General features: G+C 46.4%; 2 protein-coding genes across 4 annotated transcripts in view; one reads left to right on the plus strand and one right to left on the minus strand.

The window, feature by feature from the left end:
• The window catches only part of SPOCK2 (SPARC (osteonectin), cwcv and kazal like domains proteoglycan 2), a 50,754-nt gene extending 43,936 nt beyond the window's left edge, over nt 1-6,818 (plus strand). The window contains exons 8-11 of the mRNA XM_065408103.1: nt 3,273-3,491; nt 5,126-5,188; nt 5,784-5,921; nt 6,682-6,818. Coding sequence (XP_065264175.1) covers nt 3,273-3,491; nt 5,126-5,188; nt 5,784-5,921; nt 6,682-6,818 — 557 coding nt within the window. The remainder of the gene's footprint in view (nt 1-3,272; nt 3,492-5,125; nt 5,189-5,783; nt 5,922-6,681) is intronic.
• A 940-nt stretch (nt 6,819-7,758) lies between these two features.
• Nucleotides 7,759-25,924, minus strand: part of TYSND1 (trypsin like peroxisomal matrix peptidase 1) — a 32,849-nt gene continuing 14,683 nt past the window's right edge. The window contains exon 5 of one of the 3 annotated variants that reach the window (XM_065407800.1): nt 7,759-8,473. In XM_065407800.1, coding sequence (XP_065263872.1) covers nt 8,303-8,473 — 171 coding nt within the window. In that variant the 3' untranslated portion in view covers nt 7,759-8,302. Of the gene's footprint in view, nt 8,474-18,367; nt 18,414-25,924 lie in introns of those variants that run through there. The other 2 variants (XM_065407798.1, XM_065407799.1) reach the window with 2 other exon arrangements.

Raw genomic sequence — 25,924 nt, forward strand, 5'->3', positions numbered from 1 at the left:
ATGCTGTCAGTGGTGACATGGGGCCAGATTCCTAGCTGGTGTAAATCAGTGTAGTACCCTTGGCTTCAACAGAGCTATTCCAATTTACATCAGCTGAGGAGCTGGGCCAAGACTTGGGTATTGGATCTCCATTTCTTTATTCCTAAATCAGGCCTAATGCAAATGATGCGATGTTTCCTCCCCAAAGGGAGCATAGATTATTGGACTGGGAGAGCAAAATTACCAGTGGCCTGGCACATGAATTCTGGAGCAGGCTTGGCCCATGTGTGCTTGCTGACATGTCTAAAAGGCTTTCAGGTGGGCTGTGGGAGTCCTATGCTGCAAGACGCATTCACTGACGACAGTGTTCTGAATTTCCAGTGGATCGTTCCATTCAGGACAGCTGTCTGACATGCCATGTATGTCCATTAGCATGAGACATGTTTGACATGCTGGGTACCTTTTTCACAACCTATGCCCTTAATCTAGATCAGCCAAGCTCAAATGAGACCTACTGATGTCATGTGCATTTTGGTGAGGGGCCTACGTGACAGAGGCAGGCAGGGCTTGTGGTAGATGTCAGTGTCCTGGGGGCAGATGGGGAAACAAGACACAGTAAGGTGCAGTCACAGTGCTGCTTTCCCTGACATCAGCCTCATAGCTGATAGCCCAGAGACAACAGATGTGCCACACTAAGATGGGAGATTGCAAGCTACTGATGAAACCCACAGGGCTGAGAAGTATCCAGCAGGGAGGGTTGGGTGAATGGGTTCCAGTGCAAGATGCATGGAGGGGTGTGTGTGGGTGTCTTGATTCTCCACTGTGCCCATGCTCTGCTCAGGTACAGTGGAGAGGGAGTCTATCAGGGAGCCAATTGCAGCTCCCTAATTTTCAGTTGCTTGGCACCAGCATCAGTTAAAGCTGCAGGGGGTAGGATCCCTCAGGTGGCTTCCACCTATGGAGAACTGGGCAAAACGGATCGTAACTCCTCTACTCCCCTTCCCCACCTGACACACTTCTCCTTCCCCTTACACTGGGGCAGAGGTTTCCAGTGCAAGAGACACGGTGGAGCTGACTGCTCTAGCTTTATTCTGGTGGAGAGTCCCCCTACACACATCCAGGGGGAATCTCCAGCTGTTTTACATTCACTGTGCACCACATAGTGAACTTGGTGGCCAGAGAATCTGGCTCATAATCTCGGGGAGAGAACGTTGTCCCAGGATAAGGTCAATGTGTTATATAAATACCAAGATGAAGCTGGTGCATTTTCAGATAGGACCCATACCTTGTTGTTGGACAACCTTGTGCTGTGACCTTACGAGACCTCCTGCTGTAAGCAGGGTTGGATCAGGACTGAATTTGGCAGGGAAAACTCCATAGAACATCCAGGTGCTACAGGAAGTGGGGCTGATATCCTTCCTTTTGAGTCAGTGCAGGACCAATGTTCTAGCATGGGGCTAGTTGGAAATTGGGTTCCTTGTGTTGCTGTTTTTAAGATCTCAAAGCAGGCTCCTGACCACATGTAGTTATTAAAGATCCTTTTTGTAAGAATAGGCATGTCATCCCAGGAGTTCCAGTCAGATTCCAGCCTGGATAATTTCATTCTGCCTACCTGAACTCCCTCTAGTTTCAGTGGGATACTGAAATCCTAGGCTGAACTGTTGTGTAGTACTGCTGTGCTTTGCTAAACAGCTCCCATATTCCACTCTGGAGGCAGCCACATCTCGGCAGTGAATGAAATGATAATATAAATCTCCTGTGACAATGTTCTATTGAAATGTCTTTATGATTCCAGTGATGGGTGGTGATCAGACCATTTTATCTGATGGATTTTGGTGCAGTGGAGTAAATCTTACTGCATGTGCCATTATTAACCTGCTGCATTCTGGTTGGCTTTGAGACTATCCCAGTGGTATGTTATGGCCAATCCGAGGGCCTACTATGCAGGTAAAAAGATGATAATTTTTAATGCATACAGAGCTTTTCTGAGTGGCTGAAAGTGTCCACTGTGTAACTTTTAAGATTGAATAAAGGTTGGCCGTGCAGAAACCTGGCTGGTTGGGGTTGTAGCCATTATTGTGTTAGATACGCACTGGTCAAGCAGAATAATGAGAGAGGTCTCTGCATGGCCCATCAGCTCTGCCAATTGCTGTGAGCACAAGCAAGGCAAACACTTCAGTGTGCCTATTAAAACGAAGTACCTCCCTGGTCCCGAAGCACATGTGGAGTGTGAAGTGAGCTCAGTCAGGAGGAATCTGGTTAGTTTAAATGTCAGTGAACAAAAATCTCTGAGCTGATTGCTCCTTGGGGGGAATTTGTTTGATGAAATCAGCAGTAGGAGCTGTGTTTGAGGCAGACACTTCTCTGCCACCCCTTTCCGTGAGCTTTCCTCCTTCAGCTCTGATAATCAGAACCATGGGCCATGTTTGTTTTCTCCAGCTGCTAGGAAGTCCATCCAGAGCCAAACTGGCAGCTGCTTTGTACCCTCTGTGAATAGGGAAAGGGAAGCAGGGTTTGAAGAGTGTTGCCCAGAGACACAGCTTAACAATCCTCTATGCTGTGCGATCTGTGTGTAGCTGGCAGAGATTACAGTTCACAACAGTGCAGGACTCATCGGGTGAAGCGCTCAGACTCTGCAGAGCTCAGCTTTTATGCCCTGTGATCCTCCCTGTAGTTCTTCCTGACCTCCTTCACCCTGTATAAATTTGTCCTGCAGCAGAGATCCATTCCATCCCAATGTCCTGGTTCCTTAGGCCACATCAGCGTCATGGCCTCATGTCAGGGCACTGTCACAAGGTCAGGGCATTTCACCAGCCCTCAAAAGGAAGCATTCATGACAAAATTGGCCTGGCCTCTGAAAATAAAGGGTGCGTAGCAGCCTGTTTGCCCCAGTCTGGCACCTCATGCCAGCACGCCATTCACTCTGACACAGAAAGGACACAGCAAGGGGGTGCTGTTCTTGGGTGAGAAGCAGGAGAAGCACTTCAGCTGATAAAGCCTAAATGATTTTGCAGACTCTCTGACAAGGAAACCCTCTATCCCAGGACAGTCCCCAGTCTTCATTTTTCTCCCTTTTATTTTCTGTCCTGAATCCCGTGGTTACGCACACAATTCAGCCAGTGAGTTTGACCATTGCTAACAATCCACCCTTCCAGGAGACACTGCCATCTGACAGTACCTGTGTGCATGGTGGTGGTGTGGGTGAGGGGATAAAGGCACTTTTGATTTGACTCTCGCTCCTCTCTCTCTGCTGTTCCCTCTCTTTCTCCTGCATTCCCTCGGTTTGCTCACAGTGCTGGACAAGAGCCTGGTGGCCAGTTGCAAGGATTCCATTGGCTGGATGTTTTCCAAGCTGGACACAAACAATGACCTTTTCCTGGACCAGACAGAGCTCGCAGCTATCAACCTAGACAAGTATGAGATTTGCATCCGGCCCTTCTTCAACTCCTGTGACACCTATAAGGACGGCCACGTCTCCACTGCCGAATGGTGCTTCTGCTTCTGGAGAGAAAGTGCGTCGTCACCAGGTTTCCTTTAGAGAGAGTGCTGTTTTGTATGGGCTTTTCAGTCAGCAATTCTATATGGCTATCCAAGAGTCAGTAACCTCACCAAATGTCTACCCGCTTCTGTAAAGCCCCAGCTGGTTTGGCTTTCTTAAGAAATCAGATTACAGAAACTCCCTCCTACTGTGTCCCATTCCAGCAGGTAAGGTCACCTGGGGTGCCTCTGCTGTCAGGTCCCAGGACAGAAATCTCTAGGGCAGAAACCTGAGCCTGAGAAGGAGCCAGCATTTACCCATGTACATTGCCAAAGAGCCACAGTAATACGCCAGCAGTCCCCCATCAGCTCCCCCCCCCCAGCTCCCAGCGCCTCCCACCTACTGGCAGCCCTGTCGATCAGTGCCTCTTCCTCCCTCCCTGCACCTCCCGATCTGCTGTTCCTTGATGTGCAGGAGGCTCTGGGGGGGAGGGGTAGGAGCGAGGGCAGTGCAGGCTCAGGGAGGGGGCGGGAAGGGGTGGAGTGGGGGCAGGGCCTGTGGCAGAGCCAGGGGTTGAGCAGTGAGCACCCCCCGGCACGTTGGAAAGTTGGTGCCTGTAGCTCCAGCCCCGGAGTCGGTGCCTAGACAAGGAGCCGCATATTAACTTCTGAAGAGACACATGTGGCTCTGGAGCCACAGGTTGGCCACCCCTGACCTAGGGTATTTTCAGAAAAGGCTCCTACCTTTTGTACTGACTTCCTCTGACAGAGCCAGGCTTTGGTCACGTTCAGGGCCTACTGTAAGGCACATCTGTTCAGACAGGCTATTAACTGAATTTCAGGATGGCAGCGTGGAGTGATTCCCAGGCAGTGACAGTAGATATTGCTGTAGCCCAGGGGTTCTCAAACTGGGGGTCGGGACCCTTCAGGGGGTCGCTAGGTTATTACATGGGGGGGTCGCGAGCTGTCAACCTCCACCCCAACCACTTTGCCACCAGCATTTATAACGGTGTTAAATATATAAAAAAGTGTTTTTAATTTATAATGGGGGTCGTACTCAGAGACTTGCTATGTGAAAGGGGTCACCAGTAAAAAAGTTTGAGAGCCACTTTCTGGTCAAAAAGCAGTGAGGCAGCCAGATGCCAGACAAGGGGCTACGGTAATATATATACTGCTATAAATAAATATAAAGGGCAATAAAGAGCAGAATGTACTTAGAAAACAGTCATCCCACCTAACATTTCCATTGAAGTCCAATATGAGGACAGCCCCGCATTATACAATGAACTGGGTGAGGCACTGATGATGAATGGGAAGATCTGGACAGAAGAGCCACTTCTTCAGACTGTGTCATCCTAACGGAGTGAGACCGTGAGGAAGTTAACTAAGAACCTGACTGTGTCCAAGGCTCTAGATTCCACTGGCCGGGGTGGGGGGGCGGGGAGGGGCTCCCTGATTAGCACATAAAGGAAGCTGGGAGGAGTGGGGTTGGATGAGGAGAGAGATTGAGCAAACCTGGTTCTTCTGACCAATTTAAGGCGATCCTCATCCTCCGTTCACCACCAATCCCCTGACCATCTCTGAAGGAGGAGTCCTCCCTAAATAAAAACAGGTATGCGTGCTGAGATGCCCACTTAGCTCTAAGAAGTGTTTGCTTTGGGTATTACAGAGCCCCCCTGTCTCGTGGAGCTGGAAAGGATCCAGATCCAAGAAGCAGCAAAAAAGAAACCTGGTGAGTCATGAGCCATGTGAACTTCCCAGTAACGGTGGATGGGATGGACTTCTCTCCCCTTGTAGCAGGATCTAGTCCTGGCACAGCTTCTGGCCCCTGGGCTTGGCATTGCTAACAATCTTGGGTTAATCATGGTTGTGAAGTTCTCTCGCCCTTCACATTCCTTCTGAGCAGAGTTGATATCTGTCCCGACCCCTTTACCTCCCTGTAGTTGAGATATTACCCACCTCAGAATCCCAGTATGATATTTCTCACTGTGATGCATTAGATGTTACTCTGAGTTACTGTTGGACTCATCTGAGACCTTGTTATAAGTTGTATGCAGCTGTGACATTCTTGCTTCGTGAGCTCTTCCCCTGAACTTCTGATAAATGCACTCTGTGACCTGCCCCTTTGTGCATGCTCCTGGTATTTCACCTTCTTGTGAGGCAGCATCCACTGCAGGTTGCTGGATTTCTGAGACGTTTGTTCAGTAACTCTTTTTAGAACAGCTGAGTCCATCTCCATGTTTCAAATGCAGCAGTAGCTATTATACTGTAGATTTCCTGTTCTCACACTGGGCCCAATTTTGGAGACTCCTGTCATTTTTCCCCAGGTGTTTTCATTCCAAGCTGTGATGAAGATGGATACTACAGGAAGATGCAGTGTGACCAGAGCAGTGGGGAGTGCTGGTGTGTTGACCAGCTTGGCATGGAGCTGACAGGAACACGGATACGTGGAAACCCGGACTGTGGTAAGGACACTGGAGGGAGGAGGGGGAAGTATTCATGTCCATCTGACTTGGCAATGAATGAGCATTGCATCACAGAGGAGCAGCTTTGGCTGCGCTGTTGCTTCAAGAAGAGGCAAGTGACTATCACAGGAGCCATGTAGAGCAAGCACGCCTGCAAAGCCTGCACCCAAAGGGTCACCAAAGCCTATGCCTGAATGTTAAGAACTCAGGAAATTTGGATTCGGATTCATAGATCTTTAAGGCCACAGGGACCCATTGTGATCACCTGGCACAGGCCATAGGGCCTCCTCCAATGATTCCTGCATTGAGCCCAACAGATGTGAGCTTAGGTCATAGCAACTGAAAACAAACCTCATCCTAGTCCCTAATGGATGTTCATTTACATTGTAAAACCTTTACCCACTTTGGCACAGTTTGTCCTGACCAGAGAATGGTGCTTGAGGAGTACCTCAGATTGGGATAGCAGGGATGTTGATGAGGACAGAGGTACACTGGGAGAGCTATGTCAAGGCCTGGTGCTGGGATAGAAGGGCCACCACTGGGGAAGAATGGGTCGCATTGTTAGAACTGGGCAGGGCTGAGTTTGCAAACACTCATTTGTGGGTATGTCTACACTGTAATCGCAGGCAACTCAAGTAGACACCCCCAAGCTAGCTTTAATCTAGCTGGCTCCCTCTCTCAGCCTACAGCAGAATGTTGTGAGGTACGCTGGGCTCCCAACTGAGTGATTTCCCTAACTTGCGCTGTCTTGTTGTTGTAGATGACATAGTTGGGTTCTCGGGGGATTTTGGGAGTGGCGTTGGATGGGAGGATGAGGAAGAGAAAGAGACTGAGGAAGCTGGAGAAGAGGCTGAAGAAGAGGAGGGAGAGGCAGACGATGGAGGCTACATATGGTAGAAGCGGAGAAGAGCACAGTTTGGTCGGGATGCTGGCAGCAAGGCGTGACAGCAGTCAAACTCGAAGGAGATGAGCAGCTTAATGAGATGATCAGGAAACACAGTTGAATGTAACTTACTATAGTAGAAAAAGTGTGTGCGCATGTATGTATGTGTGGATGCTTGGAGTGCTATTTACAATGCCCCAGAGACACCCTGCATTCTCCCAATATAGCTGAAAGCACCACTGTAGCAAAGCAAAAGTAAAAAGCAGTCTGCAGTGTTGGTTCAGTTGGGGTTTTTTGTTCCACTTTTAGGTCTGTACTGATAAATATTTCAGCCCATGGGCACACACCCCCTAGTGTGCACATGCTCACACATATCCATACCCACATGCATATTCACAGCCATGTTAACCACTGAGTAAAAATACCCACCAGTAATTAATAGCTTGTTATAGAAATCTGGCTGCTGAGCTAGCTCACCACTGACTTTAGCAGTTGCACACTGCAAACACCTCGGAAAATCACAGGAGCGTTTCCCAGTCTGCATTGTAGCACATGCACTGCCATGGTTTGAATGACAGGCTGTACTAGCGTGCAGTCCTTCACTCGCCTCAAGTTTAGGTGAAGAATTGTAATGCCACAGTCCAAATGCAGGGCTGTACCCAGTGTGGGTGAGACGGAATTGTCCTTGGGCCTGTTTGAGGTTCCTGTTTCTTGGGGGAAATTAACCTATAAGGATATTGCATCTTGCTGTTGAAAGCAATGCTCTAATGGTAGGTCAATGACTGTTTAGGCACCTGTGGCTTGCTCAGCTACTTTAAAACCAAAAGGGGTATTGAAGCTTTTTGCCAAAAAGATTGGTCATGAATTAATTCTGCATCTTCTAGTGGCACCGAAAAGGGGATCAGACACTTAGACTTGCAGACCATTTTAATTATGGAGCAAAGTTTTGATCAATGATTTTAATAACCTTTTTGACCTTGCATGATGAAAAAACAAACTGCATTGACAGACTCATTACAATAAGAGCCCAAGAAAACCTGTTCTGTACCTGCTTCCTTCCCATCCATCCCCTGATGTCCAGTGCCAGCTTCTAGCAGTCAATGGTCTTGGAGAAAGCGTACCTTGCAGCTGGTACAGGCGGGACAAACCATGAACTAACAGGATCAGATAAGCACATGCTGTCCTATGAAAACCTGAAAGCTTGGCTGGTACCTGACTCAGATTGGTAGTGCCCAAAAGCCGTTGCTATATGATACCCATTAATGGGGCCAGGTGAAATGTATTGGTGGTGTCAGGTCCATTTATTAGTTATTGGGGGGGAAGGGAAGAGGAGGGTTCAGTGACAATGGGTGATCACATAGACTGCAGCTTTGTCTTGTCCAAAGCATTGATTAGAATTTTGTGTGTGTGTAAGTGAGATGTGTTGTGGGCTTCAGAAAACTCCTTCCAGTGTTCTACTCTTTGCAAAGCTGGGAGCTGCTCAGACCAGTAGAACTGGCTATAAGGCTGCCCATTCAGCTTCTTGAAACCATTGTGTAATTCCAGCCACAATTTCCATTATCAGTCCCAGAAAGCCTCCATGTAGCAGAAGATGAGATGAGGGACTAGTGGCAACATAGCTCCAGTTCGCATCTTTCCCTGTTCGTGGGAGTATTCTGCCACCTTCACCCTGCCAGAAAAGGGGAAACAAAGTCTGAAAGGTCAGTTTCTTTGTAAGAAGTAGAGCACTTTCCTTCCCCTCCAGGAGACAAGGCACTTATTGAATGTGAACAATGCATGTACCAGAGTTTTTTGTCATTGCTCTCTCTGGAAAGCACCTAGTTTATTTCTATTCAGTTTGTGTGCCCATCAGGGGGTTGGGCTGAGGTATTTTTGGTCACTTTTGAATGTTCTGTTAGTCACTGGACGATTGAGAAGCTCTGATGAGCTGGAAAAGCCAATGCTTTAGGTTTTAATACAGAAGAACCAGTTCCCCAAGAACACGTATTTAAAGGCAGGAAGAGTAGGTTAGTGGGGCATAGGAAGCAACTTGGTGAGGAGCATGGGGACACAGTGCAACTGAAGATGAAGACAGACCTGAAAATGACATTCCTTCAGTGAAAGAAAAGCCATCTCCCCACTCACGGACAAGCCACCCACCCCCTATTTTCAGTGCAGCCTCCATGATTGCAAACTGGGTGTCTGCTGTTGGCTTAAGAAGGTTGGTTCGCTTTTTTTGATGGAGATACTTACAGTGAGCACACACACAAATAAGGGGCTTAATCCTATTCCCATGACGTCAATGTAAATTTTGCCAATAACTTAACTGGAAGCTGGATTGGACCCAAGCTATGTTAATTTCAGTTTGATGGAATGGCCACCAGCAATCAGATGCTGATATTGTATGTGTGGCCCTGTGGGCATATGGGTGTGTGCCTTGAAAGCCTGTGCATGTGTGTGCAGTGTAAACGTGCCCCAGTGCAGAGAGAGAGAGAGTGGGTGTGGGTGTGTGGTAAAACAGCGGTAGTCAGCTTGGCTTACGTTGGGCATTCCAGATCTTAGGTGACATTAAGTCTAAAAGGCTGAACCAGAAGCTCAGTGTGCTACTGCATATTCCTAAAAAAAATATTAAAAAATCTAAAATCCCAGTAAACCCAAGTAACATGCTTGCAATGATACCATATTAGAGAACACTGTTATGTAGCTAGCTGTGATAATAAATGCACCTTGCTGTGTGGAACGCTTTACATTCCTTTTCGCCCAAACTCTCTCTACTAAATCCACAGAGACAGCTTATCCCCCTTTATTCAGCTATTTCTCCTGATCTTCTGAGGAAAGAATAATTGACCATGACCGATAAGGGGACACTGTAGTTGAATGTGCCACTCCCGAAGGGGATGACCTTCTCAGTCAGTGCGCTACTTGAAATGTTCTGTTTTTCTTAGAGTTTGTGTTTTGTATTGGATTTTTTTCCCCATCAGCATCCCCTCATAAGCCATAACACACACTTGACCTTTCATTCCTAAAAGCTCACTTTTACATCCCTCCCGTTGTCATTGCCTTTTGGGGCTGTTCCAGTCTCTTTTGTTTGCTTCATGCCTGCTTGTCTCTGGTACTGGATTTGCTTCCAGTTGTGCATGTTTAATAACCTGTAAATATGTTTTTGAATCAAAGAAGCAATTTTCTAATCCCGAAGCGCTCTAGCCATGTAGAGCCCCTCCTTCCCCCGAGACGGTGGGGCTTGCCTCTGAGTTTTGGACTAGTTATTAAGGCATTGGCATCCTTCAGTCTCAACCAGGCTCAAGGCTGCAGTGGTTGTGCTAGGATTCAGTTCAGCAGTGAAAAGCTCCACTGGAGGTGTTTGCCTCTGCTAACAAGGCCTATATTGCTGCAGAGGTCAGCTCCTCCTTTAGCTGCAAAGGCCAAAATATAAACAAAGGAACAAACACACAAATCATTTGCAGCCCTTTGCTTTCCAGAGCTCTACCTACCTGCTAACGTGTACACAAGGTATTTTAACAATAGAAATACCCTCCCTACTGTAATTTTTCCTGGTTGTAAATACAACAACCTGTGTGTTGGGATTCTTGTTTAATTGACACCACCACCATTCCCATAGGAATCAGCTGCTATATCATTTAGCAAGCAGCTTGACCATCACGCCTGCCCACATAGTAAGCAGTTGTGCTAGCACAATGTGTCACTGGCAGGAGGGGAGTTAGGAAAGGAAATGTCTAGCTACACTTGTTTTGTTAATTTTTTTCCCCTTAAGACTGAACTAAGCCATTGCAATGTCCATGACTGGCTGTCTGACCCTGTGGCTAGTGCTCTTCACTGCTGTGCAGAAGACCTAGCTTCCATTCCTGGTCCTGGTTCTCAGCCCCAGAGATGGCAGGAGCTAGGAGGGCATTGGAAAAACCAGGCTCAGACTCTGAGCAGAAGAGGAAGGGCCTTGCATTGCACAGCAGCACACACCCTCTCCCCCCAGAAAAGTAGGAATGGGGTAGCTGGACATGGAAAGGAGTCTTAGCCTTCTGGTCAAGGTGAATAGAATGAGAGGTGGGATCTGGGACGATGCAAAGTGGGCAGGTGGAATCCTAAGGCCTGTAGAGGGCACTGGCTCAGCTGTAGGCTTTTCAAGTGTGGCTGATCATTCTCTGTGTTTTTGCATTCAAGCTTCCTGTGGATCTTTCCCATACACTTCTCTTTTACTAGGGAACTGCCCTGTCTCTACAAAATGTAGTGCCATGGCTTTAAACCTTTTATCCATCTCTTTCTCTCTTCTCCTCCAAACTGGCGATTAGCTCACTGGCGATTGAGAGCTATGTATATTAAAACCACTAATAGATAAGTATTTTGAAGGTGTTCAAAACATGTTCATTTTGTTTTTTAATTATATGCTTAATGAAAGAAACTGACTAACAAAGTTCAGAGAGGAGCAACAGCGTGTAGCCTGAAATATATTAAAATGTCTTATGTGCAATAACTTTGAATTTAGAGTTAAGAATCGTGTTCAAGTGCTTGGATTTCAGTTTGTATATTTAAGTGCTGAAATTGTATCTCTCAGTAATTTTAGATGTTAATCCAAACCAAGTGTTAGAATGTATGTGTGCATTTGATGGGCACTAGCGCACCAAGCATTTCGATTCTTAGGGCCCCCTTTTCCCAGCTGTTACACTCCTGTCCTGCTTCACAAGGCCGCCAGGGAAAGCTGTTTCACATTGTGTGTCTCTGCCTAATACTTAACCTAAAGAAACAAGTACACACACCAAGAAATGAAATACGTTATTTTTAAAAAAATAAATAAAAATTTATAAACACTCTTTTCCCCCCTCCCCAGTGCTGTCATCTTCTCTGTTGTAAAAGACTCGGGCTGGAGTGTGAATTCCAAATGGCAGCGGACACCCAGCAGGGGAGACTCAAGTTATCCATCTGCTGCAGAGGTAGCATGCTGAGCTCCAGGGGAGGGGAGGGAAGTGTCTTAAGTTACACCTGGCCAGGCTGTTGCCAAACAGCTCTTGCAAGAGTTGGGACAATGCCTCTCAGCCAGGAAGGTGTTGGCCAGAGTGCAAAGTCCTGAAAGCAGATGCTACAAAATTAGGGACAATCCTGTAAAGCTGCAAAAAAGAAGGGGAAGGACCCTTCAGGTTAAAAAATGGCTACATTAGGGCTCTTTCTCATCAGCATCTTACCCCAATTTGCAGAAGCTATCCCAACCCTTCACCTACCCTGCCCTCTGTGATGCTTTCCTACCACCTCCAAAGGGAGACCCTGAAGAACATGCCATAGATGGAGAGTTAGAGAACCCCACAGGGTCTAGCTTCTTGCCGTGAAGCTTCATGTCCCACTCACTGGGTGGTGTTGATCCAAGGAGCCATAGAGATGATTTTTTCTTCTTTCCTGTATGTTCTGAATGTCAATATGCATTCTAGGCTTGTTTCCAGACACTGACAAGGACAGGCTAGTTTACTGAGCTATTATAAAACACCTGCGCTGGCATGTCTGAGAAACTTGCCTCTGATATTCTGCATTCCAGTTTCATGGCGGTGCTGTCAATAGGTGGAAAAACTAGCCCATTTTTCAAAGAGTAGCTCTGCTACAGGTTGATGCGTCCCTCTCTCCAACCCCCCACCCAAATCACACTATCTGGCAACTGAGTGACATACCATTCCTCATAGCCAGTTTCCATGAGCAGGTCTAAAGTGAAGGAAATGTCTTGTCCCTGTTCACCCACTGATTGCGTTAAGGCTTAACAGCCATTTATCCAGTTCAGTTGCAAGTTCAGCCTTCAGTGCTCAACAGAAATCTAGTGCAACACCTTGTCAGTGTAATACATTGTCAAAGACTTGGCTCTTGTGCCATGTTGAAACTGTTTTGCAATCGGGATTGTTCACTCTTTCCCACTTTAACTGTGAACCATGTGGCTCACACAGGCAGGAGACGGGGTAAACGTCTTCCGAAAGCTGCGTGCCCCTAAAGGGTCTATGTCCATACACCATATACTTCTAAAAGGGAGACAGAAAGGCGTCTGCTTTAGTGAGCAGCACCTTGACTGCTGAGACAGTGTGTTCTGGAATTAATACTGGCTTCATTTACACTTCTTAACCTGTGCCACACAGGGGACATCTGTGTACGTTAAAACATTAACACGGTCAGGTGGCCGTGCTAAACTAGGTACAGACACCACTAAAAAAAACTTTACAAGAGGCAATGCAAACTATTGTACAAAGTCCCCTTATGCTTACAGCCCAAATCTCTCCCTGTACAAAGCCAAGTCAAATAAACTTTTCAAACGGCACAGCTCCTGGGTGCAGCAGAGAAAAGACTTGGCCTCCTGCTGGGCAGCAACCTACCCCAACAGGCAGTGGACATTCATAGTTCTGGATCCAATGACCACACAAGGCTCATACATGCTACAGTGGATGGAGTCCTCCCCAGAGCACAACTCTGTGATGTGCAGGGGCTTCTGGGACCCCTTGCTCAAGCTCTCTGCAGTCTCATCCCTGGAGACATCAATACACATCAGGCTCCATTGTCTGTCAGGACAGATGTTACTAGGCAGGGCCATAGCAGCCATACATTGGCACATTATCTTTGGAAAAGACGACAGGAAGAGACCATTTGTTGAAAGTTGTGAGATGGAGCATTATCATGTAAGTGCTTTATTTACTTGGTTGTGACAAGCTGTACTTGGTGATACCTTGGAATTACATGGTCTTAAACTGGCTTTGCAGACAAATAACCTAGTAATTGGATGTTGTGCAACAAAACTTAATTGCCATATAAACTGCCATTTAGTTTAGAGAAAAAATAATTTCTCTGTTATTACTGGGCTGAATTTATCGCTGGTGTAATTCCGCTGAAGTCACTGGACTCTCAGAATTTAGCCTATTAGTTAGATCTAGCCTGTATGTAAATGATGAGTAATTAGTAGGTCAGTAAAGCTGACCTATAAAACACTTTCACTGTAAAAATAACAGGAGTACTTGTGGCACCTTAGAGACTAACAAATTTATTAGAGCATAAGCTTTCGTGGGCGTTGTAGCCCACGAAAGCTTATGCTCTAATAAATTTGTTAGTCTCTAAGGTGCCACAAGTACTCCTGTTATTTTTGCGGATACAGACTAACACGGCTGCTACTCTGAAACCTTTCACTGTAAAAATGCTATAGGGCATACAGGGTCAGACCCTTAACTGAGGCTAGCGCTGTTGAAGTCAATGAATCTGTGCCCATTTATAGCAGCGGAGGATCTGGCCCTGACACACAAAGTTGCATGCCCATGTTGTTTGGCACAGTAGGGAATACTCGCGTGTGATGGGAGCATGGCTCAGCAGGCAGCACACTTGCCGCCAAGACTGCACATTGTGACCCACATTCAAAGGTGAATATAAGAAAATGTAAACTGGAGCATGCCCGTCACTTACTAAGATTTACATTCACTTACACTCCCGCTCATTACGTGTTAGTAAGTTACATCCTGAATGTTGGTTTAACATACACCATGTTAGAGGCTGGGGTCAAAAGAGAGGAAAGTAAAACAAAAAAAGCAACCCCTACCCTATTTGGCATACAGACCGTCACCTTCTTCTATTGCCTCACCCTGTACCCAGCACAGCCCGCTTACAGCAAGTCCCGGCTGAGTGTAGCGAGCCCAGCACCGATGCAGTGCAGTTCTTCAGCTGAGATGTTAAACAGCAGGCCCTGATGGCTGCCCAGGGAGCTGATATAGATCCCATTGCAGGCTCCCCCACAACACTCACTCTTCCATTTTAAATAAGCAGGTCTGGGGAATGTATGTGAGGAGACAACCCACAGCTATGTGTGAGCTTCTGCTGAGCACATTAAGGCTAGTCGGTTTAGGTATAGTTATTATCCCTGCCCTGTGGGATACCTGCAATATTAAAGGCACTGTAGAAACCAAATCGTCCCTTACTGGACCTGAGCTGAGGTTTCCAGGGTATTGTGCTGTGAAGTGAAGAGTAATCAATGACATCTCTGTACAGAAATCACGATTGCACTGGCCAGAGGCTCAGCTAACTTTCCAGGCAGGGCAGTGCAAAATGTTTTACAAACTATAATGAATGCAATTTCACAGCACTGCTGAGTGGGGAAAGTATCAGTGTTCCTATTTCATGGGAGGTTGGGGGGAGTGGGGGAAAGGAATAGAAGCACAGAAAGGTTAAGTGACTTGGCATAGGCCACAGCAGTTTAACTGGAGCAGAGCTGGGACTAGAACCCAGATGTCATGGTTCCTAAGCCTATGCTTTATCCATGAGCCTGTCCCTCTGCAAGCATAAGGCAATTATTAGGCTGAGCAGCCCATCCTCCTGCTCTGCATCACCATCAGTCAGGTTGAATGACTAAAGTAGGGAGCTAATGCCCACTCCTACTTCTGTGACACCCTTTCTCGTTACAGTTGCTTCAGTTTCTCCAAAGAGGCTGCTGATGGTTCCCGTACATTGTGGCCTGGTCTGAGTACCATGCACAGCTGTCAGCTCTGTGGCACATGCAAATGATTCAGCTGACATTGTGGACTAGTGTGTCGCTAACAATTCTTGCTAATGGAGTATCAATAGACATAAAAAAGCATAACAATATCCAAGCCCAGCAGGTGGGAACTGTTGTCCAGTCACCTGCTTTGGTATCCTGGAGCTGCTGCTGTGTTCAGGTCACAGCTCAAAGACTTTTGTACAATACTGAACAGTGCTGATTCCCTGGAAAGGGTTCTGGTTGGCAAATTTTTGGTCTGGTCATGACCTACCCTGTAGAAAGCTATGTGCTAGCCTTATCAAAACAGTGCAAAGAGCTCAGATGCTGTGTACCTGGGAACAACACAGTGTGTCAAATTCTGAGCTCAGTTAAACCCCTGCTGCCCCCTGATTTCTGCATGGGTGTAAGTGAGAACACAACTTACTCCAACATGGGTAAGAGTGACGAGAAAGGCTATGTTTCATGGATTGGCCCTGACAGAGTAAAGGCAAGCATGAGAGGAAGGCGCTAGCAAAGCAGTAATTATAATCCACATAACCCACACCAGAAAGCCCAGCCACCCCGGGATTTACTGTCACAGGTATTCCAAGAGCACTGGTAGATAGCTGTAGATTAAGACATAATCAAGCCAACTAGAGCATCTGAACTGAGTCCCCTGTTCTGAAAGGACCAGCCCAAAAGAAAGCAATTTTAGGGCACAATAGTTTTAATTCAGCTGGACTCAGTCTGGCCTTCATCCATAGGCTGATGCTAGTTAACACGTCTTACCTGAGAAGGTGAGGTCTACCAGTTTTTGGCTAGGTTTAGTTCTGCATTCTGGACCAAAAGGAACTCTCGCTCCCTTAACCCTACTCAGTTGTACCACTGGAATGCTACTTCTTCAGTCCTTTTGCAGCGGGCTTACCCTCTCTTTGATTCACATAAGGTTACAGGGGAAAAAGGGGGATACTAAGTTTAGTGCAGGGCAGCATTGCTTAACGCACCCCTAGAAAGTGCTCAAATACGATGGTGATGGTATGTAAGAATCTACACTGGACAGAATTGTCACAATCCTTTAAGAGCAGAATTTCTAAAATGTTGGTACAGTAACTCCTCGCTTAATTTTAATTCTTAAAAAATGTTACTTTAAGCAAAACGATGTTAAGCGAATCCACTTTCCCCATAAGAATTAATGTAAATGGGGAGGGGGAGTTAGGTTCCAGGGAAATTTTTTTCACCAGACAAAAGACATTATATACATATACAGTATAAGTTTTAAACAATTTAAAACAATTTAATACTGTACTCAGCAATGATGATTGTGAAACTTGGTTGAGGTGGTGGAGTCAGAGGGTGGATCGTCCGGCTGGTCCTCTTTCCAAGGTGCCAGGGGGTGCTCCACCCCTGGCTCTGCCCCAGGCCTGCCCCCACCCACACCCCACCTCTTCCCACCCCTGTTCTAACCCCTCCCCACGAGCACATCACATCCTTGCTCCTCCCCTCTTTCCCCCCCCCCAGCCTCCTGAACGCCGTGCAACAGCTGATTGGTGTGGGGAGGGAGGGGGGAGTTGCTGATCTGCGAGGCTGCCGGCGGGCAGGAGGTGCTGGTGGGGATGGAGGGGAGCTGATGGGGGGCTGCCGGCCCACCCTGGTTCCAAGCCCCTACAGCCAATGTTATAAGCAAACATTGCGCAACTTTAAATGAGTATGTTCTCTACTAGATCAGCAACTTAACAACGAACCAACATTAACCGGGACGACGTTAAGTGAGGAGTTACTGTAATGCGGTTCCAAGAGCAATGGAGAACCCTTTGCAATGGTTTTAAGAGTGTCAAATAGAAGCCGAGAGAGGCTCAGCCAATCAAAAGCATTCACTAACCTACAAGGTTTACTTGTACTTTGTTATTTCTCCTTTGGACAGGTGTGACCCTAAGATCATCCCAGTGCCACAGAGCAAGGGGCTCACTGGTAATCAGGTAATGCGTTTCAGCTGGCCTGACCAGTTCAGTGTACCCCAATTCACTGATATCACAATCTGATATCTAATAGATGGCGTGTAATATATCACTGGAAACTAATAACTCACTGATCATTAATATTCTTGCATGATATGTATATGATGTGTATTAAAGAGTTATGGATATATGCTGGAATTACGTTGGGCATTCATCACTAGCAGACACAAGGGCCAAAGCTCTTGCAAGCTGAGAAAGATGGTTTCTTAAAGGGGGGAGCAGGTGGATTGAAGTCTCTGGGAACTGAATATAAGCGAGAAACCTGCTTAGGCAAGGAAAGATCTTTTGGAAGACAAGGAAGCCCTTGTACTTCTGTGGAAGGTTCTGACTGAAGGAAAAAATCAGCCATGGATGGGAAGAATGATTGGTGATAGAAACCATCTTGAACAAAGCCTGTACCTTGCTAGGTTAAGTTTTAGACTTTTAGATGTGTGTTTTCACTTCTATTTGCGTGTAACCATCTCTGCTTACATTCCTTTTACTTGGCATCACTTAAGGTATGTCCTATTGTTATAAATTTGTTTTATTTTTACTATAAACAAACAGTTGTGTTTGAAGGGAAGGGTGTATTTACCTCACTTAATAAGCTGCAATGCACTTTTGTCTCTTTAAAGGAGCAACGAACCTTAACGTTCTTCTGATTGTTCCAGGATAGGGCTGGATTTTTCAGAACTCACATTTTGGGGGAAATTCAGGGCTGTGGAGAGTTTGGAGTCACCTTACCAGTTGTTAGTCAAGGCTGGTGGAGATGAGTGGTATTGCAGGCAGGCTTCAACATTCAAAGCGTTGGTCCAGGGCTGCTCAATATATAGACAGAGTGCATGCGTGGTACTAACTGTGAGCGTCCCAGGTAGAGAGCTACTGTAGCAAAGCTTTTAAAAGGCATTTCAGAGTTCCGGGGAAGAGGTGACACAACTCTTCACTGGTTTGGATTGCACTCCAGAATGTGACAGCGGGTTAGTCCACTATGGGGAATTCCATCTTCCTCTGAAGCATGGGGTGCTGGCCATTGTCAAAAATTGGACACTTGGTGAGATGGACTACTGGTCTGATCTGGTAGAGCAATTCTTCTGTGCCCAAGTAATGCAAATGCCTCCCATTTTGAGCAATCAGGCCTCACTCCATGTTGAGTATGGGGCATATTCCTGTAAGTTAATAAATGTCTTTAAATAAGTGAGTACCTCTTCTTTCCCTTGTCTGCAGCCATGTGTAGTCAAGGCGTTGCCGCCTCTGAGTGGAAGAGCTTGTTCCTCTCCCAGCCTTGCTCCCAGTAAGTGTCGGAAGGGCAAGTTAGGGTGTTTTTACACAGACACATTGAAGCTTATTTGGGGAAATTCCCTTTAAAGTGCAGCTAAACAAATGCACCTGGCTTAGCAAGATGCAACCCTACCTATGGCAGCAGTCATCAGCCAGCATGAAATAAAGACAGCAAATCCCACCTCTCCACACTTCCTTTTTTTCAGAAATCGTACACTCAAAAGATTTCTTTTGAAAGCTGCGCCCACCCGGGAGGAACAGTTCTGCTTTCTCAGGCTCTTCCAATGCCACAAGGATCTTTAGCTACCAAAATATACTGTGGTTTTGCAACCATAGGGAGAACTCTCCTAAAAAGTACATTATAATTAGCCACACTAATATAGTGTGGTGTCGTACTGCCAGCACCTGCATGATGCCACATGAAAGCAGCCAGGCTTGTGGTAATCGGTGCATGATGTGCTAGTGAGAGTGCGGCCATGTCCTGCCAGCTTGCAGCTGCATACAGACTAGTAAATATGCTCCCTAGAAAATAGAAAACCAGCAGCAAGATAGGAAAGTCAGCTAGTAACAGCTTCTCTGTCCCTGGAGCACTGACAGCCTGTCAGATTCTACTGTGTCTATCCAGCTGACATGAACCCAAGCCCCCTCGTGCTGCTAGACAGCCTCGCACCAAACCAGCCAAGAGAAAGCCAGAGAAGCTAGACATAGCTCTTCTCAGTAACAGCTGAGACTCAGGTCCTATTTCCCAGTCCCTGTTACTGACTTAGCAGCTAATTTACTGGAACTTTTCTGGCTAGTTTCCTATAGCTACTGAAAACACAACACAAAAAATCAAATATTGTCATCTGGGCTGGCAGTCCCTGGCACTGAGGCATTTGTCTTGAGCAGATGGATGGTGATTTGGGATCAGACTTGTGCATTTTCCATCAGAGCTGTTGCCACTGGGTAGTAACATTCAAATTCACTGATTTAGGGCCTGCTCCCACTCCTATTTAAATCAATGGCACAAGTCCCATTGACCTATATGGTGGAGAATTAGGTACTTTGTGCATTAGCGTTTTAGCACTGGAGACCCAGGAGAAAATCCTACGTTTGGGCACCAATGAAAAAAAAAATCCAGTTTTGATTCGCATCCCACTCTTCATTTCTACCCTTCATAAAACCACAACACAATTGGCAGCTTCTGCTCAGGAGAGGTCCAAGCAGGAATAGCAGAAGCAGGGCATTGCAGGTCATGACAGAAATGCATTGGCACAGGTGGGAAAAAGTCTCAACACAAGAACTAGGGGACAATCAGTGAAATTGAAAAGGCTGAAAATTCAAAACTTATAAAAGGAAATATTTTTTTCCACCTGCATGTAATTAGACTGTGACACTGAGACTAAGAATTTAGCAAAATTCAAAAAGGAAGTAGATGCTTAGATGGATAACAAGAACGTCCAGTTATAATGATGCTAACAAAAGAGTTTTGGAAGCAATATAAAACCTCATGCTTCAGGGCTGAAGACAATATTAGATGTTAGGATGAGACTTTCCTGTGGGGCAGATAGTCCACATCTGCCTATTGTGGGGTTTCTTACACCTCCCTCTGCAACATCTGGTACTAGCTGCCATTAGAAACAGGATACTGGACTATGTGGACCTTAGGTCTGAGCCAGTCTAGCAATGCCTATACAGTATAAGCTTGCACAACACCTACCTGAGCTGATACTATCAGCCTTTGATTTCATGAGAGGTTTTGCTGTAGGATGGTTAGATGCCTATCACAGGAGGCCATACAAATATCAAATAAAATAATAGCCACACTAATGAGCAGAAAACTAACGCAAAATTAAAACAGTGCCCTGACAAGCACAGACTATTGACAGTCTCTCTCTGCTCTGAATCTAATTCCATCTCCTGCCTCCTGCTGCATGAGGATATGACATCTGCAATATGACTCATGAATATAAGAAAGAGAAACACAAAGCAAAGTTGGCAGCACAGTGAATCCCATCAAGTAAATAAATCAGGGAAGGTGCAAGGAGGAGGGATACAGGATTTTATAGTAACGAGGGAAAGGCTGTGTCAGATCCTTGGGGTGAGAGGAGCAGGAAACTGGCTCTGACAGGCTGGAACGGCAGAAGACAGCTCTGTGGAAATGCAGTGCAAACTTAACACTGCACACAGACCCATAGAACATGCTACTGTTCATTTTTCTGAGTGGCATGGCGTGATTTCATGCAGTCACTGCAGATTGCTCAGCTCTTGTTTCCCTGGCAACTCATTCTTATTTCAATGCAGTGGTCAAATACTAAGCTGAGCTTCCCATTCCTGAAGTGAACTAATCAGTCCTTCTAGCTCTGCCCCTAGGCAGCAGCAACAGTAATTGATGCTCTATATACTTTGCTTACATGGCTTGGTCTCACTTAGCGCTTAGTCTGTGCTGGACCGTTATATATTCAAACGTTGGATATTTACTCTCATGCTCCCAGCCTCACAAAACAGTATAAAGAATGTCAGATTCACGCTACTAAACGCATAACCAAGTTACTGGGTGATCATGGCCTAGTCGCCTAACCTTATGCCATCTCCAGGGCCCAATCAGTTCAAAAAGGGGGATAATACTGTTTGAGGGGGTTTCATGTAAAATGCTGGAAATGAAAAGTGGTGCAGACATGCTAAATACTATAAACTTGCATTATTATTACTACCCATTTATTTAAAGGGGCACTGTAGAGAGATTATATGGTTTAACTTCAAACTCTGAAGTGAATTAAGCAAACCCCTTCAAAGGCACTCAGTGCAGAATAAGAATGGCTACATGGGGACCTAGTAAGGAATAGCTATTTCACAATAGCTATTCGGGATTATTTCCCCATATAGACATGCCCTATGACTTCTAACTTTTAAGAAACAAAAATGCTCATCTGATTTTTAAGCGAAGACTCACCAATGGACTGGTGGCTCATGGCTAAGTGAAAGCCAAACTTAGGCCTTGAACATCTTGACTGTTTCTTTCAAAAGAGAAAACAAGATTCCCAAATGTGATGCCAGATACATTGTGCTGCCATGCAGGGACTGTGAGATAAGGATAAACCTCTTTATTCCCAAACTCCTAGCATGTTCAAGCAGAGAGCAGCACAAGCTCTCCTCTTCCAACCCCTCTCTAGAAACCACTGCTTTTGTAAGCCTTTCCAGTGCACCTACTAGTTGTTCCTTCACCTGCACCACTATCTTGTTTGGCACAAACATCCAATTTAGACTAGGGCGATTTTCAGGAGTGCTGAGTGCCTGTAGCTCCAGCTGAGCTCAATGGATGCTGCAGGTATTCAGTACCTCTGGAATATGAGGCATTAAGGGTGGGATCCACAATGGGACTTAGGTATTGCAACTCGGAGCAGTGAAAACGTTTGGAACGGGGGGACTGGACCCAGGGTCTCCCACCTCCTCAGAGGGTGCCCTAACCGCTGGGTATAGAGTCATTCTCACAGTCTCTCTCTGGCCCAATGACTATTTAAATATTTCACCACAGTGGGAGAGTCACTGAGCCAGAGACAAAGGGAGAATGACTCTGTAGTCCAGTGGTTAGAGAACCCATGCGGGAGACCCTGCCTCCAGTCCCGTTGCTCCAATCACACGCTTTCACTATTGACTCACAGTGGAACAGCTTCAACAGGAGAGAACCTCACATCAAAATATCCCATTTGCTCAGCTGTTAGAGCACTCTTCTGAGAGGTGGGAATTTAACCTGGGTCTCCCACATCCCAGATGAGTATGACTCTTATTGTAATGGCTAGATCAAAGTGCTGAGTACCAGCACCTCCTCAGGGTGGAGTTTGAATGGGACTGATCTGGTAGGTGGCCTCTGAGTACTCCTACCACATCAGACCCTGCATGCACATGGCAGAATGTCTATCTTCCTCCAGCTTGTGAATTGTTCTGTGGCTTATGCAGGAGAGAAGCATCCAGCTATCAAGCAGCAGGCAGCAGTGGGCATGCCCAGGGCAGGAACATAGGTACCCGGGGAACTTTTACCTGAAAATTTAAGTGCTGACTGAGTTTAAATACCTACAGGGTTCAGCAGGAGTTTTGCAGATTGAAGAGGAGCCACAACTCCGATTGAGGTGCCTAAGTATGGGGTTTAGACACCTACGTACCTTTAATGTATCTGGGCCTAGAGTGGAACCTTGTTCATCCAGGAATTTGTGAAGCACTGTGTGCTCTTATGCTGCTCTCTGAACAGAAACATGGGAGCATCTCTATGGGTGGAGATGGTTGGTGCATAGCCTCATTGCCTCTCTGATCTCCGGTCTACCCAAAATGCCACAGCTAAAATCAGCTGCTTCTCTTTGCCTCCTTCACTAATGTCCTCTCCTCTTCAGCCTCATATTTACTGCCTTGATTCTCCACTACCTCACCCCATATGCAGACCCACCCTTCACCCGAGCGGGAACACTACCAGGCTAACTGCATATTTTATGCCCACTTTGCACAGGTGAAAACAATCGCACACAATGCAAGGCAATGGAGAGGAAGGCTTTATTGCATCAGATTTAAAGCTCCCCCCTGCCTTCTCACCAGTCCTTGTCTTCACCTACTGCATACACCCTATACCCTCCTCTCCTGAATGCTTCCTTCCACTCCAGCCTTATGCCTTTACTTCCACTCTTCCTCTGACCCACAGCTCCATCTTCTCATTCTTCCAGTAGCTCCTTAAAAACCATTTGGCTCATGGTCGATTAGGATTGTACCTGCTCCATTTTATGTGCCTCTTCCTTTGTTCACATCCGCCCCCACAATTGTATTTCAGAACAAGGACCACAGCTACCTGGGTGTCTGTAAAGAGCCATGTCCAACTAGAACACTCTATGAGTAATAAATAATGACCAGTTTTGTGTGCACCAAAGTGTGTTTATGGGAGTATGTATATGATACAAGGGTGTGTGTTTGTGCACTTGCGTATGCACTGTGACCAAAAGTGAACAAGCAAATCTATGTTTGTGCAGATTTATGTTTATATAAGTGGCACATGCTTATTAATAAATTCAGTGGCTCTGATACTTAATCTGTTCCTGAAGTTATTCTAGTCCTCCTCCTGGCTTCACTAATGACTGTAGGGGAAATCACTTGTGATGCAATAAAGAATGGATTCTGTTTTCAGGTGGGGAATAAACAGCAGGAGCAGATGGATTCAAGAAACAAAGAGCCCATTTTCATGCAAATATTCTTAGCAATTAAAAACTAAGGAAAGAGACGAAAAGAAAATGATGTCATTGTCTCCAAACAAAACGGTGTTCAAAGTTCTGCATGAAGTGCCGATGGTTCTTTGCCAGGAGAGAAGCTATTCATCTTCTTTGGAGAACAAGGACATACAAATTAATTAATTAACAGAGGAAATGCTACCTGGCCACAGAGAGAGCTTCTTCTGTAATTACGGCAATTTCCCAAACTTGTGTTGTGTTGAATTAGAAATATTTAACTAAGTGTTTCTCCCTCAGCAGAGTTCATGTCACGCTTGCCAGAATGCAGCTTCCTTTGGCCCTGACAGAGTCAGCCCTACTCAGAGGAACTAATGAACTGTTTGCATCTCTTTTGTTGCTGAAAATGCAAGGAGGAAGCTGATGTGGGTTTGTAAAAAATAGCCTTTTCTCTCTATTAGTAGTGTACCAGCTCATTTGGGCCTGGTCAGATGCCCTCTGCTTCTCCAGTTGTGCCCTCAAGACCAATCCCACACCCTATTTATCTACAGGGAAGCAGTATGGTGGACAGAGCACAGGAGACCTGAGTTCTGACTCTGCCCTGGCCTTGCTGTGAGAACTCGGGCAAGCCCCCTCATCCCTTTATATGTGAGTCTGTTAGAACAGGGCTTTCCACAACACTGGCATCTACAGCTGAAAAGCCATTTATAAAGGGCTGGGAAGTGCTATTATTAACATAGGGGGACTTGAGAGAGCAGAAGAATCTTGCATAAGCCAAGCACTATTGGCCTGACTTGGAGAGAGGGTGGCTTTGGTGTACACAGTATATGGTACCATTAGTGTCATTCAGTTACCAATATGATATACACAGCTTAAAACAGATCTGGAAAACATTGCAGAGAAGGACATATGGGAGTATCCATGAGCCTGTTCTCTGTGCTACAATAAAAGTACTGGGCTGGCAGGAGAGCAGCTCTGGTGTGTCAGTTACAGCAACTACAAGTCTGGGCTGAAAGTACATCTAATACATGGGTGTGGAATTTGATCCCTATCTGAAAGATGTCTCTTTGGAGGGATGGCTGCATTCTGGCCCCACTCCTCCAAACTAGAGACTACCAGTACAAGAATGGGTGTAGTTGCCTGCTCAGAGCTAGCCCCTCACACTGCACAAGAGTAGGGAGGTGTCTGGTCCCAGGAGGCTGGCAGAGCAAAATTATAATGTCTCAAGGGGGAGGGTATGTGATATTATAGTACCTTGATCAGAGCACTGCCAGGAGAGAAGACAAGGAATAAACAATGGTGTTGCCTTTTTCTAACTCCTCTCTCTCACTTATTGGAGTGGCTTTAGTTACAATTCTCTTACCAGTGCAGTGTCCAACCACCTGCATGCTGGCAAAGCCATCACACAGCTTCTCCTGTAGGCTGACAGCTGTTGATCCTTTCTTGCAGACCTTGCCCTCGCTGCTCTGAAGGACTGCACCGAGACGGATCCAATAGAGGAACTCCTGCACTAAGCTCCTTGGGAAAAATATGGCTATTACAGTTGAGGGCAGCTGCACCTTTGTTCCCCTCAGTGGGCCAGCAAGAGCACCACTCAGGCTTCCACATTCACAGCCACTCCCTTCTCACTGGGGTATTTCCAGGCTGCACAGTTCCCTGCCTTCACTGTGTTATTCCCAGCAGAGATAGGCTGCCCAAGCACACCTGCTTGCTTTCTCTTCAGAGACGATTAACAGGTACAGTTACAAGATACCATGCGGCACTTTCCATGCAAGCCTACTGTATTCTTAAAGTAAAAGCACTACAGAGAAAAAACACACTAAATACAATAGAAGAATCTACATGCATGCTAATAAGCTTATGAGAGTTCACCCCAAACCCAACCTGGATTCTGGCAGAAACACTCCCTAAATCATCACCCAAGGGGATTCTTTGTACCCCTCTACCCCGGTATAATGCAGTCCGATAGAACGCGAATTCGGATATAACGCGGTAAAGCAGCACTCCGGGGGACGGGGCTGCTTTACCTTGTTATATCCGAATTTGTGTTACCGCAAGCGGTTCCTCTGCGCCCGCCCATTACTTGCTGCAGCCCTCCCCAGGGCCCCCCTGCCCCAGCTCACCTCCACTCCGCCTCCTCCCCTGAGCGTGCTGCTGCTCCGCTTCTCCCCCCACCCTTCCAGGCTTGCCGAGCCAAACAGCTGGGGGGGCAAAGAGAA

The sequence above is a fragment of the Emys orbicularis genome, chromosome 7, assembly GCF_028017835.1.
Source record: "Emys orbicularis isolate rEmyOrb1 chromosome 7, rEmyOrb1.hap1, whole genome shotgun sequence".
Taxonomy (NCBI): domain Eukaryota; kingdom Metazoa; phylum Chordata; order Testudines; family Emydidae; genus Emys; species Emys orbicularis.